General features: G+C 47.3%; 1 protein-coding gene across 7 annotated transcripts in view; it reads right to left on the bottom strand.

The window, feature by feature from the left end:
• Positions 1-16012, bottom strand: part of SLC8A3 (solute carrier family 8 member A3) — a 114188-nt gene that overhangs the window by 11980 nt on the left and 86196 nt on the right. For 2 of the 7 annotated variants that reach the window (XM_032691060.1, XM_032691057.1), the window contains 2 exons: positions 13543-13649; positions 2585-2602 (listed from right to left, as the gene is read on the bottom strand). In XM_032691060.1, coding sequence (XP_032546951.1) covers positions 2585-2602; positions 13543-13649 — 125 coding nt within the window. Of the gene's footprint in view, positions 1-2584; positions 2603-12030; positions 12135-13542; positions 13650-16012 lie in introns of those variants that run through there. The other 5 variants (XM_032691062.1, XM_032691056.1, XM_032691058.1 and 2 more) reach the window with 5 other exon arrangements.

Genomic DNA, 16012 nt, shown 5'->3' with positions numbered 1-16012 from the left:
GCGTCTCTGTTCCCCAGTCCTTCCCACTGCAAAGTGGACCCAGGAGTTTTAATGCATAAATAAATAGATTTAGAAATACTTTCTTTGATCTGGATGAGTATGTACAAATTAGGATATAGACATATCTACTATTTGGGTAATTTCGCATCTCTTTAAGAATCTGAATCACCTGAGCCCAAGAACTTTCAAGTAAAGGTTCTGCACAGGCTTTCAGCGACTTTTGCAAGGATTGGAAAGACCATCAGAGCAGTTCATCCACTGATAGCAAAGGTGGGGACAACTGGAGTACCTGTGCACTTTGATATTGAGTATTTCCCTGTATAAAGAGTATACAGAGAGATCACTGTCAGTGTCAAAACAGAAGGTTACACACCAGAGAAGTTAAAAAAAACAACCCAAGTTTGACTCTCAAGTCTCTCCACAGCAATCCCATACTACAGTGGTCCTCTGAAGTCTGAACAACTGGCATTGGACAGTTGGACATGGCCAAGCAAGGCTTTCAGAATCTTTGCACGGTCTTGCAAGCCTGGCTCTGAGAGCTCATTTAGAAGAAACAAATGCTGAGCTGAATCTGTGCCCTTCCCAGTTATTTTCCCTGCCAGGGCTCTGCAAGGCCAGGGGGGCCAAGGCCGGGATTTCTCATTTCCCCCAGGTAAGGGCTCCTGGGACAAGAGAGGCACTGCCACATGGGCTCATCCACTGGGGCACCCACAGCTTCTGCAAAGAAAGCGGGTCACTGCCATGAGTGGGGGCTATGCTGCTGCTGGCACTGTGGGGGCTGTCAAAGGGATGCCACTTGAGGGGAAATGCCCCAGGCCTGCAGAGGAGAGCCAGGGCACCCAGCAGTCACAGGGACACAGCTCCAGGAGAGGGGCACTGCCTGGAAAGAGATGTGTGAGCTGCTCCAGGAGGGAGGGGACGAGGAGTGGGACGGACAGATTCCACTGAAACATTCAATAGTGCAGGTTTTTTTACAAAGATTCCTGTGTGCCTGTGTAACCTAAATCTAACATGACACGGACTAAACGAGGACGTCACTTGTCTCCCCACTGATTAGCTGTGATTGGTGCTGAGTGACACTCCAGCACGTGTCTGTTCGCTGGCTGGCTGCTGGCTTGAAGCCACATGTGGAGGCTGAGCACCATGAGCCTGAACTGGGGGCCAAACACACATCACATGCACAGAGGGCACCCTGAGGCAGCTCACCGAGGGGGGCACCCCAGGGATTACCTCCCACCAGACAGAGGGGAGGCTTTTCCTTATTAACTGAAAAGTAACTTTCCATAGCTGGTGACCAAGTTCTCCAATAACAGCTGCCAAAAGCAATCAGACTGGATCACAACAGAGAGAGGAAAGTTATGTTATTTTAATAGAAATTATTTGGTTCCAGGGGTTCTGATCAAATTAGGCAGCTACTGAATTAAGGCAATGAAATTACTGGGAAGGAGGCTGTGCTCAACTTATTTCCAGTCCTCCCGGACCTGAAGAGGTAACAAAGGAAATCGCCCAAACCATTCTGAGGAGTTTTCCATAAACACCCGAAGCTGATATTTGGGGAACTGGGGATTTCTGCCTGCCACTAGCAATTTTCTAATTAGTCCAATATCCAGTGGGCTCTGGACATCCCCTAAGCAGCAGATTTGGCATTCTCTGAAAAGGAGCAGAGACTGAAGCCTGCATAGCAGATGCTGCTCGTTTGATTTGCAGCACAGCTTGGGGATCATAAATGCTTTGGTTTTCAGCTCTGCTTGCAAACGTGTCAGATTCAAGCTCCTGTCTGCACCCTGCATGCCCACCCTTGCCTTCTAACAAATATTTCTTCAGTGTAAATTCAACAGTAATCATATCTGGAATTGAAGGAATAATGAAAATACAGGAGGTGTACATTGCACCACAGTGGGATAAAGAGAGACCAGTGTAATGGGGATTTCAGGCAAGGAAGAGGGCTCAGTATTAATGCATATAAAATCCTGGCACAGGGAAAGGAGATGAAGAGTGCAGAGCCAGAGCTGAGGATGAGTAGGGAAATGGTGCTGGTGCTTATCATGTCCTGGTAGTGCTCCCCTGGTGCTGGGCACACCCCTGGAACCCCCCAGGATGGGAGGTGGAAAGCACAAGGGTGCTTTGAGGGGTCATGTATGGTCCTCCATGGGAAGGGGACACCTGCATAGCCTTGCACCCTTGCTCACCCCAGACAACAATGTCCTGCACCCCAGGAGTGTCACCCCCAGCAGAAAAGCCCCATGCACCCCAGTGCATCAGCACAACCCAAGCACCAGAGTTGCCCAAAAAGAGGGTCAAGTCACAGCTTTAGACCAGCCAGAGCCGCATGTTCTGCTTTGTGACTCTGGCTGGGTCATTTCCCCCAGACTGCAGGAGAAAATCTGGAAGGTGGGAAATGCTCTTAGATGTCAATCAATCACTGTTATTTTCTTAATGCATTGCTCTTAAATAGTTCCTGCTAGACACAAACACCATGAGCTGGGGTTGTCTACAACACAGCAAACATAAACATGGCGGGGTCTGACCAAAGGGGATGAAAATAGAGCAAGGGCAGGCAGAGAAAAGAAGAAAAAGCACTTACCTTGGGTGAGCAGCAGGGCTGTGGGGAGAGAACATGAGAAAGACAGGGAGAGAGAAGAAAAAGAGGGAAAAAGTTAATATTCAAGGGCCAAAGATGTTTTGCAGATGAAAGCTGTCAGAGAGCAATGGACATGGTGCAAGGCAGCGTGCGAGCTCACCAGGGCTGCATGTTGGGCACAGGTTGGGGAGCAGACACCGCAGCAGCAAGATGGAGAGGAGGTTGGTGTGTACCAGTGAGCACCAGGGCGCTGGCTCCCCAAAGTCACCCCCTCCCCCCAGGCAAAGGCAGAGGGATGGGATGCAGCTGGGGAGTGGCAAGGAGGGAAAGAGAAAGGGGGAAAGAGGGGCAGTTACACTTGCCGTTGAGACCTGACACAACCCAAACTGACTCAAAGGCATGGGAGGTGCCCCCACTTTGGCCAGGTATGTGTGGCTGTGGCGAGACTTGGCACAACTGAGGAAACCCAGAAAACCTGTAGGTTGTTGAGAAGAGAAGATGGCCAGGAGGTGATGGGTAGACCATTGAGAAAAACATCATCAGAGGGAGGCATTGATAAAATGTATGCTGGCCTCCAGTGTCAAATGGGGCAGGGGGTAACACGGCCATGCATCATCCCCCAGGACATTCTGGCTCACCTACACCTATCCCGCACCCGACAGGTACCACTCCTAGAGGGTCAGGGTGCTGAGAGGAGCACAGGCACACATAAAGCATCACTGTTTGAGTCCTCCTAGCTCTCTTTGCTCCAAATTGCTGGTCTGCCAGACAGTACTGCATGGACACAGGCCATTCAACATCATCATAGCGGGATGCAACTACCTGCCAGGAAATTAAAATGTGACTGTGTGGTCCTGTGAGATTTGAAGTGGGAAGAAAGGAGGAGAAAGGGGCAAAGGTCCTTGCAAGGGATGACCTTACCCTGACTTTCAATACAGACACAGCCCAACTCCCTTCCTGCCTTGGGTAGACCCTCCCCTGTACTGATTTCCCCACACCCCAGACCTGTCACAAAGAAATATCTGGCTGGATCTCTTTTAGGTGTTACCCACAGAAAGCCACAGCTTACATCCAAGTGTCAAACTAGCTACAGGAAAGTCCATATAGCAAAACAAACCCAAACCCTCTTTGAGAGAGGCCAAGCACCAACTCTGAACCTTAGCTTTGATTTTGACCTGTCCTTCAAACAGCAAACCACTTCCTGAAGCCTTGGTTGCATGTGATGACAGTATTGTAATTACTAACACTATTATCATGCACTTTTAGTCTCAGAAGTTTAAAACTCTGTACAAATACTGAGTCAGTATTAACAGCCCTATTTGACAGATGGTGAAGCAAGCAAAGAGAAGCTAAAGGGAACATTTTGCAAACTCAGAAGTGGGTTGGAGTCCAGAAGCGCTAATTTTCCCAGACTTGCCGGTTCAGGCCTCTGAAAAGCATGCACTTTTATACAGATGCACCTAATTGTATCTGTGCCATTTGAAAGTGATTTCCTAAGCAATTTATCAAAGGTCCCACCGTGCATCCATTGCAGAGCCAGGGAAACTAATGCTGAGTCCTGACTCCCAGTCACTTCCTTGCTCCATTGAGCAGCATCCATTGGCACAGCTTTCCCAACAGTCTGCAGACGCACATCGACCTAGTCAAGATCTTCATCCACCTATCCATCTCCCCAGCTGGAAATACTGTGGGCACTCTAGGAGATCTCTCTTGTCCATGCTGGCAGGTAGAGGCACAGTGAAAGAGGAAGGGGCAATGAAGAGGCTCCTTGCTGAGCATCCCTTGTTTTTCAGGGTCAATTCATTTTGAGAGTCAAAACCTGTGAATGTTCTGCAGCTTGTACAGTGCCACTGAACCACAAGAAGCAATGGGATATTTGCTCTGTCCACACCATCTCCTATGCTTCACACAGCTCTGCCAGGAAGCCTCCAACATGCTTGTCTCTGCCCCTTGTAGCATAAATCTTGAGTCTTCTTGTAGCTCTGTCCTGTTGCAGTTCAGGCTGCCCTGTGGCCTCCTTACTATTCCATGGTCTTCTGCTTCTCCAGACAATGTGCAGAAATTTAATTTGTCTTCTACAGTTACAAGCATTAGTACAATGGGTCAATTTCGCGTTCAAATGTAATATAATGAAATATTGCTGGGCCCCTAAGCTACTGTGGTTATTAAAAAAAATCATTGGTTCCTCATGTTTTTTAAAACTGTTATTCTACTACTCTGGGATTTGAGTTTATTTTTCTTCCCATTTGCTTGTGAGCCTGCAAAAGAACAATTTTTCTCCCTTTCACTTATAATATGATACATGAATATTTGAAGAAGCCTATAAAGCTATGAATGAAACATCAAGAATACAGCATGCAGAACACCAAGAGATTATTTTATCTTTATATTTCTGAGTGAATGCTGTGCATGCAAGCAAGAAAATGATTTCACGGACTAAAGCTTCCTTCCTGCACACGCATCTGCTAATGTGCCCTTAGCCCTGACCTGTAATGTTTCCTGACAGCCCATCTGGGGATGCTGTACCTGTACCAGCCTCACTGATGGCCTCCACGCTGTTCCCATCCAACAAGCCTCCCTCCACTCCCCCCAGCCCAGGCTGCATCCCTCCAGTCCTCCTCAGGGCACCTCTCCCTTTCCTGCACTACTGCTCCGGACATCCCGCTCCTTATGGGGCCGAGCCAGGCCACCTAATTGCTCCTGGCATCTCAGGTAGGCTCAGGGGTTTGACATGTACTCTTAAAGGGAACTGCAAAAATTAGCTCCACAGCCAAATCCAAAATAGCAGTCCCAAGTATCCCTTACCTAACTCTTGCATGGTGTGATTGTGGACAAACAGGCACGCCTGCAGACAAGGCAGGTGATGCTGACTCTCCCAGGAGGACCCAAAGCCTTCAACTCTGGATCCCTGTTCCTCCTTTACTGGAATTTCTCTGCCCTGAAGGCCTGGTTTTGATTACCAAATTGCATGCATGAACTCTGCTTCCCCTGCCACCCCTGAAACTGGACAATTTATGCCTGAATTTAAAAAAGCTGCTAAAAAAGCTACTTACTAATAAGCTATTTAATCTGTATGTTTTTTGTGTACTTTGGGGTCAAAGCCTACTGTGACATGCATGTTGGTGTGGGTTACAAATCAGGAATTTAATTTTTAACTCTACTGAAGCCAAAGAGCTCAAACCAAGAGGAACCAGGCTTAGGACGGGAGCAGACCAGCAATCGAGCAATCCTGTAGTTTACAACACAATGTGTGTCCCAGCCTTTTTCTAAATAGTGAAATACTTTTCTCTGCTGTTCACCTTACAGAGAGATTCGACCATGCTGCATGCTTTATTCTGGACTCATTCTTCATTAACATAAATCTTTTCTAATCAATATCCCTAAAGACCCCAGGAAGCCATTGTGTAGATAAGAGAATCCTTGTTAAAGGCCTGGGATTTACAGGGTGAGCTGAAATGAGGGAGAGGAGGCTGGATTTTGAGGAGACTCTCAGTCACACAGCAGGGCTGTCACAGGAAGCCAAAAGCAAGGAGAACACACTGCCTGCACCCCCTGCAGTCCCAAAGGTGACCATGCAGTGACCATACAAACCACAGGCTCAGCTCCCCAAAGAGATAAGGATCCCCCATCTTCCAGATGTAACTGTCCACAGGCTCTGCCTCCAGATTTGCTCACTGAGGTGAACAAACTGTTTTCCTAATAGATTGTGAAGAGCTATAAACATGTTTTTTTTTTTTTAACAGGCTAAACAAGGCAGAGATTTTGCAGCATTAACCTGAATGTTGTTATTACTGAAGTCAATAGCAAAGCTCTTGCAGACTCCAAGAGACTCCTCTCTATCAGGAGAATCACCAGCATTCAGTTTAATCAGAGAGCTCCGAGCAAATCACTAAACCTTCAGGGAATGAAGTAACAGCAATTTAACATTTCTTTGCTACTCCCATCAGCAGCTGATGGAAGAAGGAGCTTCTTAGCATCTGCCCACACTTCAGAAAACTGAAGCACATGTGCTCATGGATCAATGCAGCTTATCTTATACAGGCATGGATCTTTGTACCAAGTCACATAATTTCATCAATATTTTGATATAGATAACTTGTTGGATCAATCCAAGCTACGAACCCTTCTTTCTTTGCAGTTTAATCCTTACTCTGCAACTCCCAGCCACATCCTCCTCCGGGGCACAAAGCTTTCCCATCAAGGGTGCTGCTCAGTTAAAAGGAGATATGCTATGAGAATTGTCTGCACCAGTTGACTCTGTGCTGGAAGTGCTGAGAGGACTTCAGTCAAAATCTTCCCAAGCCAAGTCATGCCAACAAGCTGTTTAATAGTGTTCACCAGCCATCTGTGCTCCCATTTCCAGCAAAGCTGTATCTTGTGGGAGACATGCTTTCTGAAGCAAAACTTTGCATGAAGGATGTCAGTCCCTTTTACAAAACATAACCCTCAAGACTGAGCCTTCAAACATCAGTTCTGACGTTGAATCTTCCACTGCTGTGCCATGAGCTGCATTCTTACAAGCTGACTCCCAATTACCCTCACGTAACATATTTTCCAAATGTTATTTTCAATGTTATCTGTAGTCAAGTGAAATCTTCCAAAGTAGCCTCACTTGCCATTTGGGCTCCATCAACACCAAGGCTAAGCACAGTTTAACCAGAAGAGCAACTTTATCCAGGGAAAGTAAAGCAAGTTTTTCTCCTGTAATCCGGGGCTGTGGAAAAAGTGTGAAAGCTGATGAGCGAAAGAAAGTATTACTCCAAAATCCTGCTGGGACAGCAGCAAAATCCTTGTTCTCAGCTGTGAGCTGACACAATAGCAGAGTTGCCATGAGAGTGAGAGTCAAACCAACAGACAGCATCTTGTCGTAAAGGAAAAGACTCATTTCACTGCAGGAAGCCTTTAAAAAGGTGCTGAAAAAAGGATGGCCAGAAATGTGGTTCAGAGTAATGGGAGGTTTCAAAGTTCTGCAGCGCTCAGTAAGCAGGGATTCAGTTTACATGACTGTGCATATGTAGGAAAGGTGAGATAAGGTTTCGAAGATTAATTTCTTAGAAATGGAGAGGACAAAAGAAGTCAGGAAACCTGGGAAATGGCCAGGAGTATAGAGAAAAGCAACACTTACCATCTCTGTCAAGCAAAGAATATGAGTCTCTCTTTGATTTCTTTTTCCTAATTTACTTCAATATAACAAGCTTGCAGCAAGTGCCATCTTTGCCAGTGCTCTGTGCATCTGATATGCCCCTACCAGTATTGGTATCGCTCTTCATCACAGGTCGGGCTAGCAAGATACCAATCTCAGATCTATTCTCATCTTTTTGAATTACTGGAGCACATCAACAAAAGAGCTGCTATAGTAAGACTACTTGATGTGATTTGTTTGGATGATCAGAAAGGCTTTGAAAAACTCCAGCTGCAGAAAGTGATTGGTGAAAAAGAACAGATGAGCTGCAAGACAAAGTTTTGTGTTGTAGATGTAGCATTTATATAACAGGAGTAGGTGGTGAGCTCTCCTTATAGCAAGGGTTAAGAACTGAATGTCCCAAGGCTCAAAGCAGCACAGCTCTGACATAAGTGGGGGTGAAGAGTAAAGAGCAGCATCTGCAGATGATGCAAAATGTTTCAGCTAAAAGGCTGTATCAGTGGCTGTTCTGTGTTTTGCAAGCCGTGATCAACCTGAAGACAGGAACTTGTGTTTGGATTACCACAGGTACTTTAGAATGAATTTCATGCTGAGCTCTAGTCCTCACAGAGACTCTCCTGCAGACTCCTCTGCCCCACAGCTCTGATCAGGGCCAAGGAGAAGTTCCCTTGAGTGGAGGTGACTGCTTCGTATCAGCAGGTATACAGGATAGCACAGACACTAATGCAAATCAACTGCATGGTAGCAAGCCCTGCTCTCACCTTCCATCCTCCTCCACTGCATGTCTATCAGAAACCACTGCCACCACAGCCAGCAGCAGTGCAGGTACCCTTAGGACAGCACTCTGGGTCTGAATAGCATAAGGCTCCAGACCAAGTTCTGCATCCCAAAATAAACCATTCAAACTCTGCCCCAGGCTGGTTTGAAAACCACATACTACTCATCCCTGCTGTCGCCTCTACCATCCCTTCAAGGGACATTTCACCCCTGATTTCATCACTGCCACCTAGCTTGTATCCCCAAGGTAAGCTGGGAGCTACCCTCTGCATGGAGAGGTCCTGGGGTGGGTACAGGCCCTCAGCACAAAGCTATGGTAGTGCAGGTACAACTGTGATGGACTGGCTGTCTCTGCGTGACCTGGATTGCAGATTACTTTCAAAAACAACTGCCACTCATCTGAGATGTCCAACACTGCCCTGCTTCTAGAGCAGCCAGGAGAGATGTTTTGAAGACACTATGAAGAGCTGTCTGAGAACATCAATACTCCTACAGCTCCTTTTAGGCACAGGCTCAGTGGGACACAGCTAAATGGCAAGTAACAACAAAACAAGGACACACCATGAAGAAACACACTTTTTGCAGCATTGAAAACAAATGTATGGGTAACCAAAACCCAGAGAGACTCTTCTTCAAAAGCAACTGGGCCTGGATCCCCCCCAGGAGAGGCAAGGAGCTATGCTTTGCCTTTGTCATGTGAGTCGTGTGGGGGGACATTCATCATCACAACAAAACCAAGCAAAGTTCCATCTAGGTGATTGTGGTGTAGGACTTTCCCCCTGTCTGTGGGTACGGGTAATGGCAGCAGTGCACAGCACTGTGGGGGGCCTGTCTGCTCTGCAGTGACTGTGCAGACATTGCAGCCCATGGAGCTGATCAGTCGTGTGTCAAAGCTGATCAGCTTTGCAAGAAATAAACCACCTGAACTCTTTCCCTACAATGGTATGATGCTGGCAGAAACACATGGGCAGGAGTCAGCATGAACATCCCTTCCCAGTGCTGTACAGCATGTCACATGATGCCTGAGCAAGTGCAAGCTTGTGCACATCCCAGGCTGCCTCCTCTCTGCCGGGAGCTGGCCGCTCAAGCATGCATTCCATGAAGCTGCTGGCCACAGCATCTGCTGTTGATTGCTCACAATGCTCTCTATGGGAAAGCCTCATGTAGAGCTCCTTATTCTTCATCCCAGGCACAAGGTACACTCACCAGAGATGCTCATCAGAGATGCCACAGTGTGCAGCACTATGGAGCTGGGGATCTTTTCAGATGCCCTGGACTTAGTGTAGCGACTGTGCCACCTTGTGCCAGCAACATTCACAAATGCAATTTAATCTCCCACCTCTTAGATTTTAAAATCATGGTGCTCTCACTCTGACTTTTCTCTAACAAGGCCAACCAGGGCACTGCATCTCCTCTTTGGCATGGTCCTTTACTTCCTCTAGGCAAAGAGGGTCCATCCGAGGGTGCACACTCACCCCCTGGCCTGCAGGCTCTGTGCTGCAAATCACTTAGTCCAGCTCTGATCTCCTCTCTGCCTGTTGCAAATGAGACAGTCCCACTGACTCTAGCTGATGCTGGTGTAAACGAGACACATATGATACAGCAAACTGGCTTTGTAGGCCTAATAATAATGAGGACATTTTACAACTGAACCACCTTAGGGTGGCCACTTGGGCCCATTTGGATTTTTTTCAAATACGTGTTTTTATTCAGCTAGATGCAATGTGACCTCCTACATGGGAAAAAGAAATGTGAAACTTCACAAAAACTAGTCCAATCCTGACTCTGTATCCTAAAGCTCATTGTTTAGAAATGAGGACTCACAGAGAGCAGACAGCTGAGCAGAAAATTCAGTGTGATGCTCCAAACTGCCAAGTGCATAAGCAGGAGAGAGACAGATGCCCATGATTTTCATCCTGTACCTGCTGAGATGGAGGTGGAAGACCCACAGATGGGAAGAGGCACATGTGGAGAACCCCAGTGTGGTTCTAGGACTGAAGACTTTGATCCAGGGCTGAACACTTTGCTTACACAGATTTAAAGGACTTAATCTCCTTAAACACCCAAGAAGAAATCTGAGTGTACTCTGGGTATAGTGAGTAGATACCTGCACAGAAGCTGCGGCACTATATTATTCTTTCATGCGATAGAGAAAAGTAGGGAAATAACTAGTGGCTACAAGTTGAGGTCAGACAACTTCTACCTAGAAGCCATGGTCACATCTTTACCCTGGAGGGCAACTGACTGCTGGGACATACTTCCATTGGATACGGCAGGTTAGTTGTGCTTCTGCTCAAGGGCATCTGGACTTTGGTGAAACCATTTGGGCCTGTGCTCGACAGAATGAAATCTGATGCCCCTCACTGCCTCCGGGCTGCAGGAGGCGGTCTGATGGCATTAAAACTATGGGTTTACATTATTACAACATCCACAGATCTATGATACTGACATGCTCATGCAACCTGTGCCTATCCTGGACATCTTACAGAGCCATGCATGGGAGCTCGGACTGGCCAGAGGGTAGCTGCTGTGCTGGCGAGATAAGCTGTGCCATGCACGAGCAACTGCCAGGTGTTCCATCACTGGCAGTAGCACATGGGAGCAGAAATAAGGCCATGGGTTCACAAATCTGACTCTACTCTGTAACAGAAATGCAGAAGGTGGATTTGAATTCCCTTTCGAAAAGTGCCTCTGTTTAAATCTTGGCCCTCCCAGGCCATCCTAAAGCTGGTGAAGCCACTGGTAAGACTCCGTGAGAAAGAGATCAAACACATAGGACAAGGACAAAGATACATGTAGGCAAGGTACAACTGTAAGTCTGGGGTTATTCCCACTATGATCCTGGTCTGATGGGAGATCCTGGGTCTCACTGCTGATGAAGTAGGACTTCAGCAGAGCTTCACAGTCTCTGCATGACAGATTGTGATTGTCTGTGACACATTAAAGGGGTTTTTCAGATGGAAGACATGAAGAACCATTTAAAAAAAAAAAAAAGCAAAACTAGTTATCTCACACCTTTCCTCTTCTCCTATGGACTTTTTGCTGCACATCATAGAGACTCAAGAGCACCAAGGCAATGCCACTGGAGGCAACAACAGAGGGAAGGACAGGGGAGTACAGGAGGAGCTGAAGGGGTAGCCATGCATTACACCCTTCTCTTGTCTTTCACATTCCCCAAAGTCCTGGTAAAGGAGCAGGAGCAGGGAGAACAGCAAAGCTGCACTCAGAACGAAAAACAGATCCAGACAAGGAAACCCAATCAAAATAATACAGCTTCCGAGGCTCAAGCATTGCACAAAAAGAGGATCAGAAGTAAGCTGGGCTCTAAAAGGTAGAGACGACACCAAAACAGGGTGAGAGCAAGAATACAGGAGGGCAGAAAGTAAAAGTCAAGCCCTCTACAGGAGGAGGAGGAGAAAAGGAGGAAGGGTAAGGAGGAGAAAGAAGGTTATATTTTCTGGATTTGGGGTTTGGATACTTGATTCTGATTTTTTTCTTTTTTCATTTTTTTTCAAAAAGGATCTCACACCTGATATTCCTCGTTCCATCCATTGCGGTTCACCAAGGGCAATGAAGAAATTCTCCTGCCTTTCGTATTCCTCCTCATCTACTATCTTAACCCTTATGGTCTTCCTGTAGGGACAACAAGAGAGACAACTGTGTACAGCGGGTCGGCTGGCTGGAGGCAAGGCAGCAGCAGCAGCAGCAGCAGAGGCGGCGTGGGCTCCTGGCACACAGCCCCTTCCCCTCCGGGGCAGTGTGCATGTTGGACACGGGGCATCCGTAGCAGCTGCTCCTTGGGGAGCGGAAGGGTGTTAGGGTTAGAGGGGGCTGGCAAGGGAGTGAGGACAGAGGGAGAGAAAAGAGGAGAGGGACCTTGCTGATGATTAGTGGAAGGCAACTTCTGTAGCGCATATTTTTTCAGTGTCAGATGGTAACGGAAAGGGTATCAGCTGCCTGAAAATTACCAGGGACCACCACCCTGAGGTACCCACTGTGTTTAAGCTGGAAGATCAATGGCTTCTCACAATTAATAATAAATACAATAATAATACCCTAATAATAAATCTGCAGGGGCTCTGGGCTGGGAGCCTGAGGAGAAGAGAAAGGCACATTCCCCAGTGGGGTGAGGTGGGTCTCTGCTGGTGGTCTACAGCTCTGTCAGCTGCAAAGGAGGCTGACAGTTCTATCTTCTATTTTTAAAATGACACATCTTATGGCTTTCTCTCCTTGATAGTGTCTATCTCTTCTTCCTAGCCTCTTCCTCAAATGAGAACTCAGGCTTCCCAGGGAGTGAACAGCTTTGCTGGGACCTCACAGGGGACTCAATGGGACTAAAATGCCTCCAAGGCTTAAAAGGAAATGCCCTGGGCACTAGAGTGGAGCTGGTCTCTTCCTCCTGATGCCAGCTCACCTAGCTCCCTCCAGTATCCCTGCAATGCACACAGCTGCTGTGAGCCCCCATGTGAACCAAAGTGGGGCATCAGCTCCTCCTTGCCCTCAGCTCCTGCTCCCAGAGTTGCATTGCAGGAACCACACTAGGGGTTGCACAGCCTTTGACCTGCTCAGAAGTTATAAAGCTGCTTCTACTCCAGGCCTCGATTCCTGTCATTTTCTAACACAGGTGTGACCAGAACAATCCATAGGACCAGGACTGGGTGATGATTTCCTGAGATGCTGGATGTGTTTCTAGCTAGCATCTTCCCACTGATGCTACAAAATTTGATTGGGCCCTTCAGTGGGGATGGCAGAAAGTCCCTCTCAAGTTGCCACAAAAATATGGACAAGCGTGACTTCTTTCCATCCTTCTCTCAGCTCTCTCTGAGCTCCCCTCACCAGTTTGCCTCTCCCCCACCCCAGCATCACTCCTCATGCCACCCCATGGGTACCATATGACACAGTGTGCGCGCACAGCAGTGCTTAGGGCAGAGCAGTTGGAGACAGAGAGACATCAGAGGAAGAGGAGGACAAGAGGAGAAAGGAGATGGAAGAGAGGAGGAAAGAAGAATGTTAATGTTAGTCTGCAGGGCCAGTACTACACCTTTCTGTAAACTCATATCCACCATGCGGGGGCTCATCAGCTCAATGAAGAAATTCTTGGTTTTTTCATACTCCTCATCATCAATTACCTTGATGTGAACTGTTTTGCTGTGGATGGAAAAATAATAAGGGTCATAAAGGGGAGGAGGGGAACAGAGAAGCAAAAGTGGAGGAAGGAAGGAGTTAAATGGGTACATTAGAGAGTCAAAGTTTTCTCACCCACTGAACAAGCTCAACTAGGCCCTTAAGAAAGGCTAAACCCACACTCTTACAAGTGACACTGGCCAATTTTCTGTTTAACCCAAAGGCAGGATGGCAGGCCACACTGTGCAGAGTGAAGTTAGACAAAACCAGCTCTGATCCCCCAGCAAACCGGCTCAGGGCTCAGCTTGTGGGCAGTAGGCCTGATGGCCAGCAGAGAAGCAGGCTTCCCTCATCCTGCTACATCCCCATCCTCCCCCCACACACACGGGCAACAGCAGCCACACAAGCACACATACCCCACAGGCACCATGCTGCTGCCTCCCTGCCAGCAACACCCACTGGCCTGGTAGATGCCTGCTGGCCCCACAGGTCATGGAGAACCCTGCAACCTGCTGCTCTGAGGTAATTCATGTCAGAGGGAGCTCTAGGTGAAGCAAGTTCCTTAGCTGCTGAAGGGACAGCTTCATGGGTCTGCTCTGAGAGGTGCTGGCTGCTGGAGCAGCCGGGCAGCACATCCTATGTCTCTCCTTTGGCAAATTTCTTACAAGTTCTCAAAGCATTTTGTAGGAAAAGAAGAGCTCACCGTGCCATGGTTTCCTTCACAACAAATACCTGCCTTATACAGAGGTTACTGTCCTGCAGCTTTCACACCCAAAGAGAACAATGGAAGTGACTCAAAGGCTCACTGCCTCCTTACAGTCAGGACTGTTGCAGGCTCAAAATGACCCCTGTGCTCCCCTTACTTTTCCAGTGGCCGCAAAGCTTCATTCAGTTCCATCCCTCACTCGTGACTGAAGAGATTGGTACTTAGATTCTGAGCTCATCTCACACCCTCTTAAATACAACATTGTCTGCAGGTGGAACTGCTCTGAATGGGCATATATGCTTGTCATCTTGGGGCTCCTGGACTTCCAGTTGGCCCCAGCCCCAAGCTGGAACTGCATTCATTAAACCAAAAGTCAGTTCCACATAAAAAGCATTTTCCTTACCCCAAAACAACTGCCCCAGGAGCCACCAGGCCAGCTGCCCCCTCCTACAAGTGAATGACTACCCGCTTCCTACACATGTACCCACACATAGCCCTGTGGCTATGACTTCCCCTTCCTTCCTGCTCATCCTCAACATTCAGATCAGCCCCAGGTCATGTTGTGCACAATTAGTCTTGACTGGGAATGTGAGGTAGGAGAAAAGCAGGACAGGCAATCACAGAGTCTGGAAAAATAGCCCCAAGCTTGAAATCTCTATGGGCCTCAGCCTGTAGCCCTTGGCATTAAATATACCCAGTATCTTTGATCCCACAGCACTTCAGAGAATCCCTGCATCCTGGTGATGCTGCAATCCCCATCCTGGGGATGCTGTCACTGCCAGCAGCCTCCTGAAAATAACCATTTCACAACAGAGAATAGGAGAACTGATTGCATGTCATCCCTGTAGCTTGCATTCCTAGTGATATCATTAATGACCACAAAATTAACTGGTCGTCCTACAGTTTGACCCTCAAGTTAGAACTGCTCCCACACTCCGACTGTGGAAATCCTGTTCCCTGTGCTGACTCTAGTTTTGATCTTGGTCCTGAACCTCGTCTTTCAAATGACGGCGCACAACCTCTGCCATACCCATCAGTGCAGGAATATGCAGGACAAATAACCTCTAATTCTTCTTTCTAAGCTAAATCATCTTTATTTTTGCCAGTGCTTGCTCTACCTATACCCTGCACCAATGCCAGCAAGCCTACTTTCCCTTCTCTAGACCCTTTCAATCTCTGCTAATCCAGCCTGAAGGATGTAGGATTTGAAATGGTACATCTCTGGTGTAAATGTTGCCACTCTACTAAGACTTCATCATGATGATTTTGTTGCAATTTTGTTGGAGAGGTTGAATTTGCCTTTTGAACCAGATGTTGCCAGGGCCCCAGATACTTTGCACAGCTTGTTCAATTTGCTGAGTTAAATCTACAGCTGATTCATAGCTCTGATCTTTTCCTTGCTCATTACTACAAAACAGAAGGTGGGATTTTCAAAAGCAGACAGTGCTTCCTGAACATGGGCTGCTTTTAAAAATCCTATTCATAAGGACCATTGCTTATGGTTTTTCCATTCTAGGAGCTTCAAAATACTCAGTATTGCCTGAATGCAAAAATTTGGAAAAAAATACCACAGACCATGTTTCCTGTGAGCAACCTTAGTTATCACAACAAAGCTATTCTAAGGCTTTATGCAATTAATATTATGCATGTAAACCATTTGAGTTTGTTTTCATATAACAAC

The sequence above is a fragment of the Chiroxiphia lanceolata genome, chromosome 6 (genome assembly GCF_009829145.1).
Source record: "Chiroxiphia lanceolata isolate bChiLan1 chromosome 6, bChiLan1.pri, whole genome shotgun sequence".
NCBI classification, from domain to species: Eukaryota; Metazoa; Chordata; class Aves; order Passeriformes; family Pipridae; genus Chiroxiphia; species Chiroxiphia lanceolata.
Note: the sequence above shows the minus strand (reverse complement) of the source record. Positions and strands in the feature narration are given on the sequence as shown.